This window comes from Symphodus melops (genome assembly GCF_947650265.1).
Source record: "Symphodus melops genome assembly, chromosome: 8".
In the NCBI taxonomy this organism is placed as follows: domain Eukaryota; kingdom Metazoa; phylum Chordata; class Actinopteri; order Labriformes; family Labridae; genus Symphodus; species Symphodus melops.
In genome coordinates, this window is record NC_136698.1 from 24189096 (window position 1) to 24213592 (window position 24497).

Below are 24497 nucleotides of genomic sequence, written 5' to 3' on the forward strand. Positions count from 1 at the left end.
GTGAGACTCTATGGTCTTCCAGTTACATCATAAAAACTAAATTTACATGCTCATATTTGAGTCCTAAAAAAGAAATGTATTCCTGTCAGGCCGTTTCACATGACGGAGTTTACTTGAAACCTTTACACTGTGAATAACCTAGTTTAGCCGACTGTTTGTAGTTGGCTTGTTTACCACACACAGAGCTTACAGTAGACGGCAAAGGGGCCGAAGTCGGCCACTTTTTTCAATTAGTGTCAGAAACTGAGCTGTGAAAGGTTGAACAGTATGTACATTTCTTGAACCTGCCAGCATATCTCGTACATCGGGATTTGGGAAAGGCAAAATGTTAGAAGACCATCATTTGGTAAATGTATACATAATAGTGGAGAGAAAAAAAATGCATTTGCACAGCCTTTAGTTCTGAAGTTAATATTAAAAAGAAACTGTGTTTGGAGAATCTTGAAGTGAAGCATAAATACACTGCTGTTGAAATCACAAGATGGACAGTCGGGCCTGTCTGGGTCATGCTTTATTCATCTAAGATAAGATAATCCTTTATTCATCTCGCGAGCGGAGAAATTTACAGTGTTACAGCAGGATAGCAGAAGAAAATCACACAGTGCAATTAAAATAGATAAAAATACAAGTGTACGAAAAATATACAATAATCAAGAGCTATTGTAAAAATATGCATCAATTAAAGTGCTAGTAAAAAATATGCATCAGAAAAAGGAACAGTTGAAATGCCAGTAACCTAACGATGTAAGTCTGTATAAACAGTATGAACACTAGTATGCACACAGCGCATTTAAGGATGGAATATTATTGCACAAATTGTCCCATAAATAAATATTGCAATGTAATCAAATTTAAGAATAAAAATACAAAAGATCAAGTGACATCTTACAACATTATTATCTCATGATGAGGGAGTAGATTATGCACGTATGGTGTGATTGAATACATGTATTTTAGAGTCGCATCATTTTGTTAGCCTGGAAGTGAAGCAGAAAATCCGTTCAGAGTGTCTGCTGCTTTGATCTGCTGCAGGTACTCGGCATGGTCATCATCTGCAGACATTTGCTTGCATGGCTCTTGTCCACAGGCCCCTCCCACAGCCAGCGAGGAGAAAGCTCAGCCTTGTGGTTTCTGGACAGGGAGGCAGGGCTGCCAGTGCAGGGAAACACAGGCTCCTTTTATCCTGAACAGCCAGCCAGGCCCCTGCGCTGGCCTTAACTTCCAACTCTGAAACTTGCATGCACAAAAACAAAACAGTCTGAGGGTGGGATGTGGAACCTAGCAGTGTGAAAATGCATTACGGTCAGGGGCATTGGTGGGAGGGGAATCAGAGCAGGCCTTAGCTTTAGTGTTGGCAAACAAGCACATAAATAGCAAGGTTGACAACCAAGTGGGTTGGGGGGACGGAGGGGCAGCCTCTGGTGTTAAAAGAGCAGTTCAGAGGGAGCAGTCATGGCCAGTACAAAGTCTGAGCCAGGACGGTGGGGGAGGGGACACACTCAGGAATGTCAACCACTGGCCCTTAGCAGAAACCACCTTTTGACTAGTGTCAGTTGTGACTGATGAAACTTGTAAAACTCACCAGTTTCATCTTTGATCTCTGAAGTGTAAAAAGTAGCAGTGATGTTTTTATGTTTTGGTATAAAGTTTAGTCCTCACACATGTTTGGGGACGAGGTGAAGCCACACGAGTAATAAAAAAAAAAGAAAGTATAGTGTAAATGTAAAGTTTGCACCATCTTTTCTATGCTTAAGCTAAAAGCACTCTTGCTCTTCTTTCCTACCACGACGCAGAAACAAGTGAACCCTAAGATGAAATGTCTTTCATGAGGCGTTATGCTTTCGACTTTGTGTTCGAACATTTTTCAACTTTGATGTCAGGTTTTTGATCGAGGTCGTTCTGGTTCCAAGCACTTAGTTACTTTCAATCAACAGGAACTGATTCAAAAGATTCTTTGTCCTTTTCATATAAATCTGACCAAATGAAATTCACTGTATTCTTGTCTTGCACCAAAGCACAACAGTAAAGTCTTTCTTTGGGCAGACAAAGACAATTTTTATTCCCAGTTTAATTTTTTTTTCCAAAAATATATTTAACCGAGACCCTTCAATGTCTTTAGTCAAACCAGCCTCAAGTACTTTTACTGTTTTTCTTTTCAAGCACAACATACTATTTTCTGTTGTTGTTGTTAGATATCTGGATCCATATCCTCATTTTTCCCACAAACTGAGAAAACAAATCTTGTATTCCCTCTTTGCACGGCATGGTTTTTTTTTTTAAAGGCTTGGCAAGTGTGCCCTGTTGGCAGATCATTTAAGGTGGTTATGATGATCTTAAAATATCCTTTTGCTATATTTTTTTCATGATCTGGGAGCAGATTTGTATGTTATCACAGCGCTCTCACCTCGACAAAGCCCTCGCACTATCCCACTGTACACTCAAGTAGCTCAACAGTTTCATGCTTTCTACATTTCAAATCTTTCATTCATTCCTATTGTTGCTGCTGAAAATAATTGTAGGACATTAACTTTGATTATCGAGTCATCGTCCATGGTTTGAAGTGCACACTTAGTGTAGAAAGCGTCTGGATTACACGGGTGATCTGAGCAGAAGGCACTCATGAAAACACCTGATCCTGATTACCTCCATGTTCATCCACCAACAACTGTCCACAGACGGAGCCAGGTAGTAAAAAAGGGATTGCCACTGATCACTTGAAATGAAAGCTGCAAGTGTTTGGCTTCAGAGACCTGCTGATCTTTTACAAAGTCTCCTGACACACTCGTGAAAGTGGCCTTAAAATGTACGTCAGCAGGAAATCTGCTGGTCGCAACATCTAAACAGTGTGCATCCCGCTGAGCCCAATACAAGCCCCAACACACCCCTGCTGTCGATGGGAGTTACTTAAGGAGCACGCTGCCATTCACTGGAGGTGAGGGAGTATCAACTGCCATTTGGTGAGCCATGCTTAACCAGTCAAACAAGGAACACCCAAGCCCTGAATTAGGCTGGATGTTTGGGTTACCTGGGTTTTGTGTGTTTTCTTCTTGCTGTGAATGAGAAGGTCCTCCCTCGTATCTTACTGCATTTTAAACCCCTCCCTCCCCCTCATCTTTTCTCACACACACACACACACACACACACACACACACACACACACACACACACACACACACACACACACACACACACACACACACACACACACAGAGAAACATCTGTTTGTCGTAATCCCTGCTGCTTTGGGAGCATGATTGGGTGACCCACTGACCTGCCTTAATGTTAGAGCTCAGAGATGAGACTGTGGTCTGCACCACAAGTTGGGTGTGAACACTCTGCATGGGATCATCAAACTATCACAACACTGATGTGCTTTAACTGAGAATGCCAGCAGAGCTTTTAGATATCTGACTCACTGATTGGTGACTCTGTTTGCACGGCCGAGTGGATTTAGATCGAATCATGCTGGATTACACAGTTTAGGAACGTTTTTACTCTTAATTCAGATTTGACATATTCCCTTTTCACGCAGGAAATTCGGTCACAACTTTCACACTTTGTCACTATAATTTAATGCAAAAATTCAAAGAATGTTTTAGTTTTGTTTTTTTGCAGCAGTACAATCAATTAATTACAAAGTTAGATAACCAAACTTGGTCAGCAGATGGAGACTTTTTTTGTCTGTATTATGATGAACGTGTTTATGAGATGAAGTCTTCAGTCACTATATGTCACTGTACTTGTTGTGTTTTCTTGTTTTGGGTTGTCTGTCTGGAAGCAGAGTGTCGTCCCTCGCTCTCAGATTGTGGCTGATAAACTGAAAGTCCCAGAGGAGGATTTTACACTCCCTCAGGACTTCAGTGCTTTTAAATGCAGTGTAACATTCCTGCAGAGGGTTAATCAGTAACCCAGAGGAGGGGCTTCTGACGAGTGTGTTTAGGACTTTCACACTGAGGGAAAAAAATGAGTGAACAGCATGTTCTAATCTGCCTCCAGCGTCCTTTTTTTTTTTTTTTTTTCTTCTTGTCAAACCTTTTCCCTTAGTTATTATACATCACTGCTCAGTTAAAGTGTAAGTAAACAGTTGGTTTAACTTCCATGTTTTAGGAATGATTGCTGCTCATCGGACCCTTTTGAAACATGTGGCCACAATTCTTTTTCATAAAAAAGATCAGTATAGATATTCATTACAAGTCTCAACGGCCCGAGCACGTTTGACCCCCAAAGTCCAAGAGGTGTGCTCCAGCATGGTACATGCACGGGTTCACAATGTGAACATGAAGCATCGAGTGTTAGCAATGCATCCGACCCATATCACTCAAAACAAACCACAAAGATGGTAGACAGTCTTCTCTGTGTTCCTCCATGTGTGGACGAGCACACCTCGTGATCACATTAAGCAGAGTGGCATGTGTTGTATTATATTACGTGATGTACGAGAGGTTTGCATGCTCAGCCGAGCTGCTGAGAGATGAACTGTTCCTCCTGGTTCCGTTTTTGGCTTCGATTCCTTCAGTGCTCGTCCTTCAGCAGGTTTTTAACCAGGAGCTGGTTGAACCTGAGTTGATTCTATCTGCTAAAGCTCGACATCAAAACACATGACACAAAATAAACCAGGTTATTGGATGTAGAGTTTGGGCCATCGTGCTGAGCTGCAGCGAGCTTTCTCCTCAACGTCATCTTCATTATACATTTATGTATATATACACTTTGAAGTGCTTGCAATAAAATGCAGACCTACTGACTGTTTTGCCTTTCTTTGTTGTGTGGTTGGCTTTTTGATACGTCCTAACTGAGGACGAAATGTTTGCACTTTGTAATCTTTATCAACATACACAGACGATTTCAGATTTGTGCTTTTCATCTTAATCTCAGATAAGTGTTTGTCCACAGTTACCCTGGCTGTGGCCTAAACCACACTGAAGCTGGTCATCATCTTAAACCTTTCATGGGGACACTATGTGAAGCAGAAAGTGTGTCGAGGAGATGTTCTTTCTGGAAGTTTTGTCTCCATCCTCAGGGAAACTGGGAATGAAAACCTCAAAGTGTTTCACACTTTTGGATGCTCGTTCACCATTTTGAATACTTACGGATGCCGTCTGGATAGTATGCTCGGCCTGCACTCAAACACAAGCCAGACAAAGTATTTGAACACACCACTTTTTGTTCTCTTGTTGAGATCAGCTGTAATCAGACACCATAACGAGAGAGAGAGAGAGAGAGAGAGAGAGAGAGAGAGAGAGAGAGAGAGAGAGAGAGAGAGAGAGAGAGAGAGAGAGAGAGAGAGAGAGAGAGAGAGAGAGAGAGAGAGAGAGAGAGAGAGAGAGAGAGAGAGAGAGAGAGAGAGAGAGAGAGAGAGAGAGAGAGAGAGAGAGAGAGAGGAGAGAGAGAGAGAGGAGAGAGAGAGGAGAGAGAGAGAGAGAGAGAGAGAGAGAGAGAGAGAGAGAGAGAGAGAGAGAGAGAGAGAGAGAGAGAGAGAGAGAGAGAGAGAGAGAGATTTTACAGCAGATTCCTACTTTTAGTGATGTTTGTAGAATTCCCCTTCATTTTAGTAGATTGTGTGATTGTATCAAAGCAATGAAGGACTTGACTACAGTAAATCTCCTGCTCTGAGTTGTGATGCAAAGCCGTGCTTTTTAGAAGGCTTTTAAAAATACTATTTCACATTACAACCAGATGTTTAAGGCTGTAATTTTCTCAAAAAGTCTCAGGCTGTGATTCCAACCTCAGCTGCAGTGAGTTCGTAGTACATAGTAATTAGTTCTTCGTTTAGTGAAAACAAACCTCAGAGTTGGAGATGGTAAACTTCAGCACATTTCCTGCTCGGTATTTTTGCTGCTCTCTGGTTCAGAGCCAGATGACGGCAAAATGTACAACAGTAGGACGAACTTCACAGTTGACTTGCACGTCCAAGAACATTTGCAGCCATGAAACAGACAACGCAGTGGATCATTTGCAGATGCCCCACACGCACAGGCAGACAGTTTCTTCGCATGCATGGCATTTCCTCCCCGCAGTAAAAGCTGTTTGTTTTTATTATCACCTCCCCTATTTTTTGTTTTTTTCCCCCCCGTTTCTCTTTTCATTCAGATGTTAGAGCTGGATCATCCCTGGACTTTAAAGACCTCTGTGTTGGTGCAGTCATGAAATAACGGCTCCTTTTCTCTCATTTTTTTCTTTCAGTCCAAAGCTCTTGGACAGGACCTCCTCTCTGAGGTTTTCCTGCGAGGCAACCTCATAGAGAGCGATTACTTCGGCCTCGAGTTTCAGAACATGCAGATGAACTGGGTACGTACAACAGCAACCGGGTCATGTTTTGAATCGACACACATTCGTTATCCAGAAACAGACCAGACGGGGATACAAAGCTTAAATGTCAAAAACTCAGGAGACAAGATGCGTCTTACTCATTTCTGAAATTGATGAACGGTTGTTTTTGTTGGACTTGAGCAGCATAAGAACAAGGATTCATTTTTCAACTTTTCTGGCACGAGCAGCCACACTCTAAATATCAGACTCTCCACTGTTGTGGAATTCAAGACCACCTACAAGTCCTCTTTAAAGAAACGGACCCAACCTATGATACACAGTGTACATGTTCTCCAGAGAGAATGTGGCTCATGGTACATTTGTTGCTCTTCAGCGAGGAGACGAGCACTTTGTTTAAAGTCCAGAGCTGCTGCAGCTTAAAGAGCTAAAAGCCTACAGCCAAAAAGGTAATCGACAATTTGGGTCAGATTTCAAACAGTCTTGACTTTGGCGACCCTCTTTTACCTTTTAATGGACTCTTTTCAACACCAGAGGTATTCTGGCTGAAGCAGTGTTGTAGTTTGAAGCCTTTGAAAAGAAACGTCCCGCTGCAGATTCTTGTTTGAGTCTTTGTTTAAAACAAAAACTTGAATCTTCATCCTTTGAGCCATCAAGTTGTTAGTCTCTGTGTTACGTTACATCCTTTTATAAATTAGTTTGAACTCACACAGACTTGAGGGAGTCCAAAATATGATCAGACTTATCTCTCCATTAATTACAACACTGACTGATGGATAAATAAATGGAGAGCTGCAGCATACTGGGATGTTTCTGGGGAGAAAGTGATTGTTCCTCTTATTTCAGGATGTTTTCACCTAATGCTAAAGTCACTTTACAAAGGAAAGCATTATTATTATTTTTATTAATAATAATATATAGGGAGTTGTTCCCCAACAATAAAAAAATCCATTCGTCACTCATAAAATGAACTTCTTTCTTGTAAACGTGTTCATCATTGAAACAGAAAATTTTTACACTTGATTTCAGTTGATCTCTTGTTTCATATAAAAAATGAAACAAATAAAATCCAGTGTTTCCAGCACTTAAACTCTAATACTGATTTTTCACCAAACTGTAGATTAAGGGGAAAGAATCCTGTTGTCTGGGAAGCTGTAGCTGTCAAATGTAAAGACTTGTAGATGACATTAGTTTTGATGTGTTACCTGTAAAAGTGTTTTACCTTTTATTAGCTTTTTGTTGTGATTGTTTACAAACCAGACGCTCCAGTATCCAACTTCTTGGAATTGTTCGGCGGATGTCCTGACACAAACTTTGAACTAGGAGAAGGATTCAGGCGTTTATCAGCTGATCCCAATTTCTCAATATATCTGTCTGGATCGAGCGCATTCCTTCCTCAATCAGGCCCAGATGTAATGGTGCAAACAGGCTGCAGCAGTGAGGGAGACCAGTCAGTTTCGGCTCACAACATTGACTCATCACAGTGAGCTTAAGGGGTCACTCGAGGTCAGATTTTGTTCGTTGTTGTCATAATTAGTTGCTTTTTTTCCCCCTTTAGGTTTGGCTGGAACCCACAAAATTGATTGTGAAGCAAGTCAGAAGTAAGTGAGCTCCAATGTTCACTCATATTCCTGAACCCATGTGGTTTGTTTTCAGACAATAATGATGTGTTTGGTTCTTTTTCAGGACCGGCTAATACGCTGTTTAGGCTGTCGGTGAAATTCTTTCCTCCAGACCCCGGTCAGCTGCAGGAGGAGTTCACCAGGTCAGTGACTGTAATTTCCTACTTGATATTACTGTTATCTCCTCCCTGTGTCCAGAGGCTTTGTTTCTTAGAAGTTCATCATCACGAGCTTCAAACATCTTTCCTACGGACATTTTTTTTTAACTGTCAGTAAAAAATAAAATCAATGCATTTTTTTTCACAAAACAACATTGAATAATGAGAAAAGCTTGAATCACAGACATCTATCTGGAGTTCTTTGTGTAGGACTGTTGCGTGACATTTAGCTTTGGTACAGATAGATTAGATCAGTTTGTGCTCTCATGAACTTAAACAGATGGACACTCAGCATCTGTACTCTGTTATTTTGCTTTTACAGGTACTTGTTCTCACTGCAGATGAAAAGAGATTTGATGGAGGGAAGGCTGATCTGCACAGAAAACACCGGAGCCCTGCTGGCCTCTCATCTCGTCCAGTGTATGTTGAAGCTATTATTTATCAAAGGATTACATTATCCAGTGATTGAAGTGTTTTTTTATTTTAACAACTATACATAACATTGAGCGTAGACACAATGTGACAAACAAATCTATTAAAAGAAGTACATTTCAATAACTACTTTCTCTTATACATCTCATCCTTTAGATGCAAATCTCCAAAAATGCAATTATAATATATACATTTGATGTACTTGCAAAAAAAGAAGAAAAATATAAACAGGCTCATTAACATGACATTTAGTGTTTCCTTTATTGAATCCATTCTTAAACTCATTTGTGCATGCTCTCATTGGCTGTGGTGACGCACACCAGCTCCACGCAGTAAAACATCCTGACTCAAACAAAACAGAATAAATCCAGACAGAGGAGAGACTCTCTGCAGACACAGTCACCACCACACACACAGTCCCTGCTTTGTTATACTGTAAGTCATGTAGCACAGTCGGTGATCAGTGATGATTGATTGGCATTACTTTTGTAAAAGTCAATGTTATCTTTTTTTCCCCCTGAAAAACCTAGTTATTAGAAATGATAAATAACGCTTTAGAAACCCAATAAACTGGTATGTACTTGTAAGTGCACGAAAAACATAGCAGCCGAGATGTTGCCTGTGAGTGAAAGTGATCATATATTAACTTAACATGATTAATGGGATACGAATGTTGAAGTAACGGGCACGTTGTACTCACTCCACAGCGGAGATCGGTGATTATGATGACGTTGCTGACAGAGACTTCCTGAGGATGAACAAACTGTTGCCTTATCAAGAAAAGGTGCAAGAGAGGATCATGGAGCTCCACCGCAGACACCTGTGAGTTGCTCCATCTTACAACTTGTCTCGTGTTGACCTTTTTATTTCTAAGGACTATTACAAGACAAACAAGCAAATAGGACATAATACTTTTGACTTCTGCAAACATGTTAAGCCAGCTTACTTGAACTTGGATGCAGCTCATTTAAGGACAGGGACTGTTCTAGTATGACCTCAGTCCCAGGTAGAGCTGTAATGTAGGTTAGTGTGATGGTTCTCTGCTCTGGGTGAGGTGCCTCAAATACTGACGCTTTCCTCACATTAGTAGAACATAAAGGGGAGAGGACGCTGTGAGCAGGCTTTCCTTTCTCGGAGGATACGTTGACCTTGTACTGACTTTTTAGGATTTATCTGCGAGAGCAGATAAAAAAAAAAAAAAAGTTTTCTTTGAGCCAATTGCCGAACAAGCCTCAAACTAAGATGTAACTATAATTTGCTGCTTTCAGTGTTTTTAAAGTGTCTCAGTGTCATGTCTCACAAAGATAATCACATGAATTATATTTTTGAAGATGTGTAAGCCGTCAGACTCGCTGTCTGCGCCCCTTTTTCTTTATGTGGCTTCAAAAACAAATGTTTAGTGTTTTGAGTTTTTTATGATGCGTTAACTGAGCTGAGACAACTTATTTGTTCCTGCTAAACAACCATAATGAGAGGGTTTGTCCTGAGTCTAACAAAACCACCCGCTGCACTTTTTCCACCACCAGCTTCCTTGTTAGCACAGTGCTATCCTGTGGCCAATAGGGACTCTTTTCAACCCTGAGTATTAGGGGCTCTAAAGACCTTTGCTAATCTCTTCCCTTGGTTGCCAGTGTGCAGACACAAACGGAGAGTTCCCTTGCCTAATCCTTTGCTCTGGCCGCTCTATTAGCCATAAGGCCAGTGGGACAGGGGAGGGCCCTAAGGAGATTTCAGCGCTTAACGGATGAACAAAATTAGAATGTGGTGATGATTGGACGGATATGACTTACTAACATACTGTTTGGTTGTAATCACATGGTTCTAGATAACGCCTCTCAAATCCTGGAAGTTATAAAGGATTTAAAGGCACATTACTCTGCAAACAAATCCTGATTCTCTGACTGGACTCGACGCGTCATGTTTGCAATCGTTCTTTTAGTCCACCACTGCAAAACCCTGCATCATTGTTTCTGCTGCATCAGTGGTTCAAGTGGGCAATGCATTTTGATTGTTGCTATTTTAATGAATAATTTTTTTTTCGCAATCACCTGATGAGGAAACTCACTTTTCATGTCTGCAAACATATTTTAACTCTGCTTTACCGCTCACTCATTGACTCCATCCTTACCTTTTATTATCTTCCTCAGTGATCAGGGTGGCGTTCCCTCTCGCCCCCTCCACCACTCCTTCCACTTAACTGCCATCAGGCAGACGCCACAAACTTACACCAACCTAGAAAAACATTTACAGAAAAATCCTCCATTCCCTCTGTAATAACTCTTCTAAACAGTACAACATAGACACTCTGCAATACCTTATGTTGTGCACTAACTGAGAACATCTGCAGGAGTGTGGTCATTTAGTTGATGGGTGTTGTCTGCAAAGTTATGATTGGTAAATTCTTTAGTTTGTTTAACTTGGTCTTACAGAACTATCTAAGTTGTGAGTAAAAGAGGTTTAAGAATTAAGCCATGTGGAAGTCCGCCATGCTTTCTTTAGACCCGTACCAAACCAATAACGGGCTGTGGCTTCATCACAGTTTGTACTATAACAATTCAGGTTTTTCTGCAAAAACTTTTCCAAAAAATGTAGAAACTTGGGAGCTTCTTGGGTTTTTCCAATTGTTATGACCTGGAAAAAAATTAAGATCCCACGACTAATACCTTGCGAAAGTGTCAGTTTTAGTGGAAGTGCTTTCCACAGGATCAGGTTTTTTGGCACTAGCACTGAACATTTCTAATGGGTACATTGCTTACAACATTTTGTTATGGCTACCCTTCTTTCCTTTTCTTTTAAATCTCATGAGAGCATTGGCTTCACTTGATATGGATTTTTTTTTTTATCATTCTTCTCTTTTATCAAGAGATTTACTAAAGAAAGCATTTGGTAGATAGAAAGGCGATAAACTGAGGGGGCTAAATCACAAATAGCAACACAACTTGAGTTTACACCAGGAACTTACTGTTGCTGCTGTTGCACATTTATAAGGACTGTCCATTATTTAGTTGGTCCACTGATATTTTAAACCCTTCTCACAGTGCAATTCCACAACATGACTTTAACAAAGCTCAGACATTCATATCGCTTCTGCAATCCACACTGCGCTGCTCTCCCCTGCTGGTTACGTCAATCTCGTCTCCCCCCTTGAATGCCTCTGAAGACGGTTCAAAGGGGGATTCATATTGAAGGCGAAACATCACAGGGGTGTAAATATCACACCTTGAAACGGCAGCCTGAATAGAGCTTTAGTCACAAGGTGTAAAAACAGCAGGCACTTTATTGTACATGAGCTGACATATTTGCATGAACTTCATTGGTTGGGTAATAAACACACAAACAATGAAAGGCTGAAGATACATTGGCGTTCCTTTTTTATTGAAAAAGTTTGAAGTTATAAACGATCTCATACTTGAGATTATATAATCAGCTATGACAAAATCAGCCTCTTAAATTTTAACCAGATTGTGAATTTAGTTTTTGTACTGTATGGAAGACTCCGGGAGGAAATGTTGTCACAGTGTTTTTTGGTTACTTCAGGGGCCAGACTCCAGCTGAATCAGATTTCCAAATCCTGGAGATTGTTCGCAAACTGGAGATGTACGGTGTCCGCTACCATCCAGCAGCTGACAGGGAAGGCACCAAAATTAATCTGGCTGTATCTCACATGGGCCTTCAGGTTTTTCAGGTAACAGATGTTCTTTTACTTTCTCTCATTTCAGGATGGGGGGCCCCACTTAGTTTCTGAAAATGTTGCTTAGGGCTATTTCTTTCCCTTTTCTTCCAGGGCAACACCAAAATAAATACCTTCAACTGGTCCAAGATTCGCAAGCTGAGTTTCAAGAGAAAACGGTTCCTGATCAAGCTCCACCCAGAGGTCCATGTATGTACCAACAAAGAGAGCGCCTCTAATCTGTTGTTTGTTGTGTAAGTCTCAGATTCCTCGGTCACTGTCAGGGTGATGGTTCGACTTTGTTTGTCCTCAGGGCCCCCACCAGGACACTCTTGAGTTTATGATGGGCAGTCGAGACCAGTGTAAGATCTTTTGGAAGATCTGTGTGGAATACCACTCATTTTTCCGCTTGTTTGATCAACCCCAACCAAAAACAAAAACTATCCTCTTCACCAGAGGCTCCTCCTTCAGATACAGGTACAAAATACAAAGCAAGGTTTACCAAGTAAAAGAAAAAAAAAAGTGGTTTCATGATTCAAAACCTTTTCTTTCAGTGGAAGGACCCAGAAACAGCTTGTGGAGTATGTCAGGGAAAATGGAGCAAAGAGAACGCCATACCAGAGGTGTGTTTCCATATCGACATTTAAAATGTTTTTTTTTTTTTTTTTTTTAATAAAGGGAAAAGTTATTTCCTATTTGTTCTTTCAAAAACATGACTTTTTATTTTTTTTCCCACTGCATGTACGATTATATTCTTGCATTTAACTTTTTTTCAGGAGGAACAGTAAAATAGGAATGTCACTTCGCTCCCTCGCCTCAGATGTGCCAAAACAGGTCAGTGTCGAAAAAAATTACTCTAAAATGTTGAACCATCAATAAGTCTGTAAATAACTTTACCCCCCATCCCCCCCACCCCCCAACCTCAACCAACCCCTGTGTTCCCCTTTTTGTTTCAGAGCTTGTCATTCAATGACACTCTCAGGACCCCGGGATCCCTTTCCTCTGCTTCTGTGTCCTTCTACCCGCACATCTCAAGCTTCCCCCAACGAACAGAGCTACATCAGCCCCAGCCTTTGTCATCACTGAACCAGTCTCCAGCACCTCCCCAGCAGACTCAGAACCTGAACCTGCAACACCAGCCTCAGCAGCAGCTTCAGTCCCCTCTGCAAGCCACCAGACCCCCCAGCCCTCCGAAGGAAGAACCTGTCAAGGCTGCTTCCCCATCTCACTTCACTTTTCAAGGTGCCCCTAGCAATCAGGCAGCAGGACACTGCAGCCCCTTGTTTGTGTGTGTAGACGGTGGCACTTCCAAATCTCAGCCCTCCAAAAATGGCAATGAGGATAATGAGCACAGTGGGAGGAGGGGGACTGGGTGCTCATTGGGAGGGGGTGCAGGGAAAAGGAAGGGGGTTTTTACACCTGAGGCTTTCGAGGCAGAGCTTTTACGTACGAAACAGAATCCTTTGTTCTCCATGTCCAGTTCACCGCTGCACGTCACGGAGGAGTTCATAGATGACGATCCCACTGAGATTTCTTTTTTTGGTGGAGGGGCAGAGGCCTTCTCTTTTGGGCTTGATGATAAAGTGGATCAGTTTGATTATGTGGAGGAAACTGACCTCAGCAAAAACCGGATGTTCAGCGTAGGAATTGAGGACCTGAATGGGAATACAAATGCTTTCCCTGACAGCATAGTGGGTCATTCTGAGACCAGCTCTTTGCTTAACAACCGCTCTGAGTGCAGCTCCCTGGACAACCTGGGGCTCAGCTCTGCAGGTGAGTCCATGTCGATGGGTTATGGAGGCGCAGACTCCTCCTCACTCCGCCTCCCCGGCTCTGACGTCCAGTCGGAGGGCAGCTCCATGGTCAACTTCCCTGCGTACTCGGTGCGCTCGGAGAGCAGCTCTGCTGTGCAGTTCACTGACCTGGTGGAGCAGCTTGAGCAGCTCAGCTACCCACCAACAGCCACCGAGGGCTCAGGGAACGGCAGCTCAGACTCAGACTCCGACTGGGGCTCTGACAGCGTCCTTCCCCCTGAGCAAAACCTGTTTTACAGTAATCCGCTGACGGGGAGCAGTGGAATGGAGGGTTTCCTGCTTCAGTGCCACAACCTGCAGGCTCTAGCACTTGCAGACCCCTCTGGATCCCCTCATATTAATATGTAAACGCATGTCCTTAAAGCACTGACGGCTTCAGCCTGGAGCTTTCCAAATTACAAAAATATATTTATATGCAGCTTCAGTCTTCGGTAACACATTTCAGTCTGGACACTTTTGACATCCACAATGCTTATATCATAACAGAGATAAAAATAGACGGCGGACCATATAAACTAGTGGAGCGGGTATATTTACAGCAGTCTAAAATTAGTTCCAAGCACAAACCAGCCTGCTCACACATCTTTTAGATGAATGATTGTTCAATTCAATTCAAAAAAACTTTATTTGTCCCCGGGGGGCAATTCATTGTGTACAATGTTACACACGCTTGTGTTTTTGACTTTCTCCTAAGCAGCACCATCAGTGATTTGACTTTCTGGTGTTACCCTGCTATGGTCACTTTGTGGTGCTCCTTTTCTTATCACTCCTTTCTCGTGAAGTTTTGCGTCTCCAAGTTTTCAGGAAATTCTTCAATGACGACATCAAGTTAGTGTCTTTGTTGATCTCTCTGACTTATACCACATGTTTCACATCCTTTAAAACATGGATGTACACATTAACATAGGAATATTGCTTTGGTAAGCCTAACCTGAAAAGTAATTTGACTCGGCATGGGACAAAAGTAGATTTCTATGCATGGCTTTAAATCAAAATAACTTGCCTGTCAGACTGAAGGTCTTATTGATGTATAGTTTTTTTTTTAGTTTTTTTTTAGGATGATTTATTTCCGTAATGCATCTTTGATGTTTAAGTTCCTTCTTTACAGAGTACTTAACACACACTAACTGCTAATCATCATCCTCTGGCCTTTAATTTTTATTTCTAAGATGGTACTTATGATGCAGTGTAGAATTTACCACTCGATGGTAATCATTAATCTGTCTCTAATCTCATGTCTATAATCTCAGGGTAAAAATAAACAAAGTCGTCCAGGGTTAGTGATTCTCACAGGCCTGTTATAAAAACAAGGCATGCAGAAGAGCTACTTTTCAGTTTGCACTTCTGTGCCTCACTGACCTCTGCTGGCTGGAAACTTTCCCACAGCATGTAGGTGGTATCATGCACTTCTAATTCCTGATACCTGAAGGATTCAAAACGATACATATTTTGCAGAAATAGACGCAAACTAACATTTTAGCTCAAGCTGAAGAATGCGAACAGTGTGCTAATGAGCCATGAAGTACACTGTTTACACTGCTTTTAAAGAAATGAATGTATAATCCGAATCGTGTGCACGGCTCTGTGCTGCTGTGGCGAGCCTGTAACACCCAGTAAACCATGTATTATATGGTTCATTGCCGAAGTACTGTCTTTCTTTCTAGACGTAGCACTTATAGATCTCAGAAGCTATTCATGTTTGTCACTTCCAGGACAGCCTGTCAGTAGAAGTCAGTGAGTATTTCACTGAATCGTCGGTACACGGCTAGAGATGGATATTGCTTTGTCTCTTTTTATCTGGCATGTGGCCTTTAGCAGGTTTTTGGTCTTTTTTTCTATCGTCATGGTACCAACAATATGATGCCATGATAATTGGAAGGAAGCGGGGGCTTTTTGCACATCTAACCGTTGGCTGGACTTTTTTTTTTTTTTTTTCGCATGTTTGTGTAGCAACCATGTTTTCCTGTCGTTCGGTCAGTACTTTAAGTAATGGCACATGCAAACATTTTAAACTTTTTTTTTTTTTTTTTTTTTTTAATCTATTCTCCAGGCCTCAGTTATTTCTATTGTTGAATGACTCAGCTTGTGCCATAGAACTCAAGTAGTTAGTATTGTGCTGATGTCAAAGTGAGTTGTATTTCCTTACCTTGCAGTCTTTACCTAGTTAGCTTCCTATTCTAGCAGGGCAAATTTTGCCCTTTTTTGTGCTCATTTTAATCTGCCTAAAGGCGGACCTCACTTGGCTTTTGTAAAGTGAGTCTCTCTGTACATAATGCCGTCTTTTTATCTTGTGCCTTTTATAGCACTTACTTTCACTCTTTTCTAGCAGTATGCATGATGTGAATCTCAGGTGTGGAGCCCTGTTGAACTTTTTATGGAGATTGAGATGTTATAGTGAGGACGAGGGGCAGTCTTAATGAAGTTGTCCTCTTTCATACCAAGAGTTGCTTTTCAAAAACTCATTAGCTCTCATTGTCTTTTTAAAGGGTGGCAAACGCAAAGAAGTCATTTTACAATCTGTCTAAAATCACTTTGTGGACTGTTGTTGGAAACATAGTTCATTGGATCAAGGGTTTGTCTTCATGGCTCTTTCTTATTCCTTGTGTTATTTGATTGTCCTTACGAAGGACTTAATTAATGACATTGCTGACAAAGATTAACCAGCTAAGCTCACTGCACTTAGACATCAAGTATTCGTCACGTAATCCTTCATATGTATATTGACTTATTATTCTTCCTAACCACCTGTACTTAATGTTTGTATGTTTTCCTCTCAAGAATAAAGTAATCACTTTGGGGTACCATGAATGTCAGACTTAAAATTCTTTTAGAGAAAAAGTTGAAATAGTCATTTGGTGATGAACTTTAAGTGCTTTAAGAAAATCTTACAGCAGTTTCACATGCATGTGCAGAAAGAGAGGGTGAAGTGTTAAACTCCAGATGTTTAGTGTCAATAGTTTGTAAAATGTGCTTCATCTTCTCCAAACGATCTTCATCCAAATCTGCAGATTCAATGTAGAATCCATTTCCTTTACGTAAAAGCTGCTTTCATTTGTAAAGCAACAAACTACATAATGTATTTACCAGTTGAAGTTTTTCTTGTTTCTATTAAATTAATTACTCACAATAGGATACTTTTTCTTAAGTGTAAAAAAAAAAAAAGGGAAAATCCTATTTTCCATTTGTATTGAAGGTAACAAACTCTGGTGCATTTGGGGGGTTGGGTCGAACTCATACATGAGATTCCTCAACCTAATTCCAGCTGAGTGTGAGTGCTCCTTGTTTGCGGAGGCTTTGAGCCAAACCATTCCACAGAAAGCCCTCTGCTTCGTGCTGTGGAGCCAAACGTCTGCTCTCTCTCCCCTCTCTTCTCGTGTCATTCCCTGTGGGGCACACACAGATAAACTATAAACAACCAGTTTCCCTCCACACAGGCCACATTCCTGATAACTCTTTGCCTGAGCAATTATTTCCGGGTCGAGCTGTGACTCCCTTTTTTTTTTTTTTTTTTTCCCCTCCCTCTTGGCCTTCCCCCACTCCTTTTTTTTCTTTTTTTTTCTTCTCTCTATTAGAAGTGGAAGAACAGCTGTGGTGACCTTACCCAGTAAAGAGGCGAGCAGTGTTTCATCTGCTTGTTTTGTTGCACACGCTCACAGGCTGAACAAAAGCAGAAGAGCCAGTTCTCTGAAATGGAACGGTGCTCGTTTAAGTTGCCAAACAATCGTTTGTTCTTTTGAATGAGTGTTCTGAAAACAAAAGCATGGGGGGAAAATGTGGGAACCATTACTTTACTTGGTCCGCTCTGCCGTCTCTACTTTCTTTTGTGGCCGCTTGTGTGACATGTTTTTGTTGAAATGTGAAGCTCTTGCGTTGACTTCTGCAGGCTGAGGAGAGGATGAAGCATACTATTAAATATTTTACATTTAATTATTGGTAGATATGAAGTCAAACTTCCTTTTAGACAGTATTGTTGTTGATTGAAACTTGATTTAGTAGAGTTCTTTTGACCCATTTCCATTTCCCTCCCCCACTTTCATAAACTTGATTAATTTGATACAATCTTTGTTTTCTCTCCTCCACAGACTCCGCCGACAGCCCTCAGCTCTCACCCGTAACCTCCAAAGGTCCCCTCTGCTTGTCGCCCTCCTTCCAGATGTCGACCCTCAGCCTGCCGGGTCACACCTCGTCGCCTCTGCAAAGCCCCATCCTGAGCGAGGTGGGCAGCAATGCCAGGCTGGAGGAGGAGGATGAGGGCAGGAGGAAGGTACACTGCTCACATGCCACCCTTCCAACCAGCCGCCTCACACCCCAATTTTCAGAGGACAATAATTGCATACACCCATACATCTATCTTTGTGATTTACAATGGCACGGGTTTTTAAAGTGTTTGTCACTGACATGGGTGAAAACGTTTGTTTGAGTTTGAAACATTAGATTTTTTGAATGTTGTTCGTGTTGAGAGAAACCTAATGTCCCTCTCCTCTCTCAGAGATATCCCACAGATAAGGCCTACTTCATTGCCAAAGAGATTCTGACCACAGAGCGAACATACCTGAAAGATCTGGAGGTCATCACAGTGGTAAGTATTTACTTTTTCTCCAAACTCTTTTTGCTCACTTAATTTTTTTTCAGGCAAAGTCCAAATAATGTGATCGATGTACCAGCTCGTGAAATAAAAGCTCTGAGAATCCTTTTGAACCCCTCACTCATCACTGTTTGCTGTATGCATGTGTTGGATGGACTTCTTTGACCATAAGCAGACTTCACCACTGATGATTCTTATCTACAAGGTTCTCTTGGCTCTACTTCCGTCATGCCTTCATCAATCAGAGTACAGGCACTTATAATGTTCAGTCCCAGTGGAGAAGAAGGCCTTTTAACTTTGCTGCTCCCTTTACTTACAATGTGTTCCAAAAAGAGCAAAGACTTAACGAGCCGCTCTCATTGGATGATTTGAAGAGGATGTATAATGACTTGGAGGCGGACACATCTGCCTGTCTGTTCTCCCTGACATGTTTGTACGAGATCATGATGGACATTTGCTGTTAGAATGTTTTGTGTCTTCTAATGTAGTTTTTGTTCTTATATGTTTGGCTGCTCTTTGTTTATGTGAAACTCTGTTAATCATGCTTCTGCCTGTGTCAGCAGGAGTTTCTTTCCTGGTTAAATATTCTTTTTTTTTTTTTTTTATTTAAACGGTCAAACTAGAAGAAAAAAAAGCATTAAACATTTTAACAGAACACTTTATTTTTTTTAATTTGTAATTTTTTTTTACTTTTTAAATTCTATAAAACCAGGCCTTTTTCTTTTTACTTTGAACAAGCGATGGATGTAAAAGGGTTCAAGAGCAACGTCGTCAATCATAATGATTCTTTACATCATAAAAATACAGAAACATTTGTCCATCCAATCCTCACTTAGGGATATGTAGTTTTAGAGATCTTCAGGAGCAATTAAAAAAACAGTAAAAAAAATAAATCATGATTTATTTTTCATTCTTTGTTCCTGCTTCTGTTCCCAGTGGTTTCGCAGCGCTGTGATCAAAGAAAACGCCATGCCTGAAGGGTTGATGAACCTCCTCTTTTCCAACATCGACCCCATCTATGAGTTCCATCGAGGCTTCCTGAAGGAGTTAGACCAGAGGCTGGCTCTCTGGTGAGATGCTCCGTCACTGTTTGTTCAGGTGATGAAGGTGAGAAGAAGCTTACATGAATTTTCTAAAGATCCCTTGATGTGTGTCCTCAGGGAGGGACGCTCGAACGCTCACGTCAAGGGAGACTACCAGAGGATCGGAGATGTGATGCTGAGGAACATGTGTGCTCTCAAGGTGAGCTTGCTTTGCTATCCCTTCCTCTCTCTTAAATGTTTTCCTGACAAACAGACGCTTCCTCGATGCCGCAGTTTAAGTGTTTGTTGTAATCCAAAGGAATTCACCAGCTACCTGCAGAAGCACGACGAGGTGTTGACAGAGCTGGAGAAAGCCACCAAGAGGCTGAAGAAGCTGGAGACGGTCTATAAAGAGTTTGAGCTGCAGAAAGTCTGCTACCTGCCACTCAACACATTCCTGCTCAAGCCCATCCAGCGCCTCATGCACTACAAGCTCATTCTGGAGAGACTGTGCAAGCATTATTCTCCCTCGCACCGGGATCACGACGACTGCAAAGGTGAGCTCACTGTTGTTCATAATGTCAATTGTTCACTTTACTGGATTAAACCAGTAAAAAAAGTAGTTAATGAAGCTGAAGTCCATGCACGTTTTATTTTTCGTTTTTTAGTAAACTAAAACAAGTTTTTTAGTAAACTCATTTTATTTAGCGTCTGTTACTCCACTCAGCTTCAGTCATACAGTATATCAGATATCACAAAGCAAAAAAAGAGAGGTGAGGTAAGGCAACTTCCTTTTTAAAACACATTTCATGCTCAAACACAACTCCACAATTGTACACAGGGAAGACTCGGTTAAACAAATACAAGGCTCAAATATTCAACAGTATTTCTGACACGATAACAAGCTGTTCTGGAGATTGAAGATCTGACATATTATGAGCACGCCATGATTACAGACTTGGTCTGTGGTCTTCATATCCAGAGACTGACACTTTTTTCTTTTCCCAAGATAATGGTCTCTGTTTTTGATAAATGGAGGAAGTGCTGTCTCATCCAGTTACTGATTTGATCTAGGCAGTAGTGTAATTAGTCTGTAGGCCTGCAGAGCCACATTTATCTGAAACAAAAATCTAATTAAAGCCATAAATGTATCATGATACCATGACTTAAAAATGTAAAGTTATCCTGCCATTTACAATGTACAGTTTTTAATTCTACACATAAGGAAGGATTATTAGTGAAACATGTTGAAGGTATAGGAGTTTTCTGTCACAATGAGAGCTTCTATGATCATCAATGACTTTTCTCACAAGTACGGGCATCTCTTAACTATCACCAAACTGAAGATGAGAAGAAACGGATGTTGAAATGAGACTTTATTCCCTCCTCAGAGGCTCTGAAGGAAGTGGCTGAGATCGCCACTCAGCTCCAGAGCAGTCTCATCCGGCTGGAGAACTTCCAGAAGCTAACGGAGCTGCAGAGAGACCTGATCGGTATTGAAAACCTGACGGCACCAGGCAGGGTGAGTGCAGTGACAGTGAGCAGAGGGCAGGGGGAGCTGGGGGTCCAAGTCGAGTACACTGTCTCTGACTATGTTTTGATGTTTTTCTTTAGGAGTTCATAAGAGAGGGATGTCTGTACAAGCTAACCAAGAAAGGACTGCAGCAAAGAATGTTTTTCCTGGTAAGTTCAACACTTGTGCAGAGTTGCATCACATCTTTCAAGCCAGTGAGTTTTATTGGTAACTTGTTTGGATATTTTCAGTTCTCAGATATGCTCCTCTACACAAGCAAAGGCGTTACAGCCACCAATCAGTTCAAAGTGCACGGCCAGCTGCCGCTTCATGGCATGATCGTGAGTATAAAAGCTTTATGTCACCTCCTGTCACTTTTACCTCGCTGGGCTTGTGGTTTAAAGTCTAGTGCCCTCATGGTGAGAGATGTAGGTTAGAATTATCCGTATGATCTGATCAGTGTGAGAAGGGAAGGCCTGGGTCTCCTAACGTTGATGTCTCTGCTTTACTCCTGGCTGCAGCTCATAGTGCTGGACGCTCCGGTAAGTCCTCTGAGCTCTGCCAGCTTGGATGCCCAAACCCTTCCCTTCTTTATGTCCTGTGCTTTTGTAGAAATAAAATACCCAAAGAAACACCTAGCAGACAGAGTCCTTTTAGTCCCTGCAGCTACTCGTGGTTGAACCTCAAGACGAAATAGAATAGGATCTGTGTGATCATTTGCAAAAGGTAGTGTAGAACAGTTGAGTTTTAAACACCTTATTTGAATATCAAATGAGGTGTATCATGGCTGCAGTCTGCACAGCGCCGTAGAGGCTCTGCAGCAGCTCCGTCTGTGACTTTCCTCCTTCAGTCCTCGACCTCACTCATCTAATGTCACAAAAAGTATTTAGTTTGATCATTGGGTCATTGATCATTGGTTCTCTGGGTTTCTCTTTTTGTTCCTCAGGTGGAAGAAAGTGAAAACGAGTGGTCAGTCCCTCACTGCTTCACCATCTACTCTGCTCAGAGGACCATCGTTGTGGCTGCCAGGTGAGAAGGGGAAAGGAAGCCAAAGACATTTATTAGACTACAAGTCAACTAGAGTTTCACTTTGATTAATAACTGATTCTCTGTTTACTTTACAAACTCTTGGGTCAATGCTAATGAAGCTCCTTTTCCAAATAACGTGTTGAAAATATAAATACATTCATTTGGTTCAAGGTTTACTTTGTCAATTCCAAAATATGTCCGACATACAGTGAAATCGAAATTACGTTTCCCCCCTCCCCACGGTTCAATGTAGTCGAGTAAGGTAGCATTAGATAAAATAAGGTACGGTAAAAATATGAAATAAGATAAATAATATTTACACTAATAAATTTGCTCACCCTTTTTTTCATCGCATCACCCGTAAAAGACAGAACGTCAGAACAGCACGAGTTATATAAAAGTCCCAGTGCAGGAGTGAGTTCATGAATAATGTAAGTCTATGTGCAGCTCAGGTCAGAATTAAACACACCGTGAGACTTTGGTGTAAGCTAAGAAACTGTCCTTTAACGCACAGCTCGTCTGATCCGGTGTGATTTAATAAATAGTTTTCCCGCCTTGTATTGGTTTGTTTGTGATTTCAGCTCCAAGTTGGAGATGGGAAAGTGGATTGAGGATCTGAACCTTGCAATTGAAATGTCCAAAAAGTCTCAAGAGAAATCTAGCATCTTCCTCGATCCTGGCCTGGGAGACCACTCCAACAGTAAGAGTTTCTGTTTCCCTCCGTGTCGTGTTGAGATGTGCAGTACTCACTAATGGAAATGTAATCTTCATGTTCCTTGTACATTCTTTCCTCCGCTGTGTTAGGAAATGATTTTTAATGAGTCTTTTCCTTCCTTGGAAAGTCGCGCTTGGTCAAGTTAATTCCTTTCCCCCAAACAACTTCCTGTCCCGCCTCCTCTCCTCCTCCCCTCAGGATCATCTGACGAGGTTTCTCTGGAGCACGAGTCGGAGGATGACATGAACTCCTCCCGCACTTCACTGGACAAGCAGACACACCACCGTGCCAACACCACCATGCATGTGTGCTGGCACCGTAACACCAGCGTGTCTATGTCTGATCACAGCCTGGCTGTGGAGGTACTCCTCCTCCGCCCACATTAGGACACACACGCACACACATTTGCAGACGCACACACTGGAGACAAACATTTACTTGTGAAGACCTTTTAGCAGCACACTCGTACTGTCAGATTCGTTATCATTTCTGGATCTGTGATTCTCCCGCTCTTTCTAACCCCTCTTTTCTCCCCTTTTTCTCCCTGTTTCGCTTTAACATCACGTGTTCATCTGGTGTCGCCTGGATTGCTCTTTGTTCTCGACTTTAATCTACTTCATAACTAACCACAATTAAAGTTTGTCTTTTTTCAGACTCTAACGTTCTTCTTTCACAGACCAGGAGAACCTCCTAACTTCTTTCTTTTCCCTCTTTCTTCCACTTGAAGTTAAGATACTAACAGTTTCTTTGCATCCTTTCTTCCTTGTTTGTATCTCCTTACCCTCTCAGTCTTCAGCTCTCCGGCTGTCTCACCAGAACTTCCTCCTCGCTATCTCCTCGGTCAGGGCCAGAGACCAAACACCATCACACATGTTTGCTGGTACCGAAACCAGAACCTGTCTCTCACTGATTACCTGCGCATGAACCAGGTACTAGAGCCACCGTAGGCCGACATGAAGGACTAGAAGAAGTCTGGTTATGGATCTTTCTTCCTGAGGTCTTCGTTGTAAGCTTTACTGGGTTAAAAAAACAATCTAATTGTGTTTTTAATTACATTAGAAAAATGAAAAACAAACACTGAAGGTTAATTTATTGATGCATCAAATGAAATCTGAAACTTCTCAGGGGATTCAAATCACAACATCCGTTCTTATCCACATTTGCCCGACCAAACAAAGACGGTAAAATAAAATCAGTTCTGAGAAGTGGGGCAAAAATATATTGCAACAAAATGCAATGCAATCCAAAGGCACACAAAGCAGTAAATGAACGACAGTGCCGCTATACTAAAAATGTAACCAAAGATGAAGAGTCAACAAAATAAAAAAAGTTTCAAAATGAAAGTACAAAGTTCGATACAAAAGAAGGTATAAGTGGACAGAAGTATATGCATTAAGTTTGTTCTGGTCAATATGTTTTTGAAATAATGAAGTAAAAACACTCATTCTTGACCTGAGGATCTTTGGTTTGTTTTTTTCTGCTTGATGCCTCGACACAAACCAAACCAAAGAGCCTGCTCCTGCTCAGCCTCTAAATATGCATATTTGTTGTAGTATGTCAAACTGAGCAACAAGTTGTCCAAATAAAGTGTCTCTATAGAAGTGACACGAGGTCATATCTCTGAGTAAACTTTGAAGAAGAGATCCACACTCTGTCTCTAATCTTCCTCT

The 24497-nt window shown here is 41.5% G+C and overlaps 1 protein-coding gene across 4 annotated transcripts in view; it reads left to right on the top strand.

Annotated features, from left to right (window-relative positions):
- farp2 (FERM, RhoGEF and pleckstrin domain protein 2) overlaps positions 1-24497 on the top strand; it is a 30187-nt gene that overhangs the window by 3102 nt on the left and 2588 nt on the right. The window contains exons 3-25 of one of the 4 annotated variants that reach the window (XM_079349901.1): positions 6184-6288; positions 7826-7868; positions 7954-8032; positions 8370-8467; positions 9187-9301; positions 12017-12164; positions 12264-12359; positions 12463-12626; positions 12704-12772; positions 12926-12983; positions 13106-13391; positions 18046-18227; positions 18453-18542; positions 19485-19618; positions 19709-19790; positions 19890-20127; positions 20962-21092; positions 21185-21253; positions 21335-21424; positions 22030-22112; positions 22694-22812; positions 23026-23189; positions 23617-23756. In XM_079349901.1, the coding sequence (XP_079206027.1) occupies positions 6184-6288; positions 7826-7868; positions 7954-8032; positions 8370-8467; positions 9187-9301; positions 12017-12164; positions 12264-12359; positions 12463-12626; positions 12704-12772; positions 12926-12983; positions 13106-13391; positions 18046-18227; positions 18453-18542; positions 19485-19618; positions 19709-19790; positions 19890-20127; positions 20962-21092; positions 21185-21253; positions 21335-21424; positions 22030-22112; positions 22694-22812; positions 23026-23189; positions 23617-23751 (2778 nt within the window). In that variant the 3' untranslated portion in view covers positions 23752-23756. Of the gene's footprint in view, positions 1-6183; positions 6289-7825; positions 7869-7953; positions 8033-8369; positions 8468-9186; positions 9302-12016; positions 12165-12263; positions 12360-12462; positions 12627-12703; positions 12773-12925; positions 12984-13105; positions 13392-18045; positions 18228-18452; positions 18543-19484; positions 19619-19708; positions 20128-20961; positions 21093-21184; positions 21254-21334; positions 21425-22029; positions 22113-22693; positions 22813-23025; positions 23190-23616; positions 23757-24497 lie in introns of all 4 variants that reach the window. The other 3 variants (XM_079349900.1, XM_079349899.1, XM_079349898.1) reach the window with 3 other exon arrangements.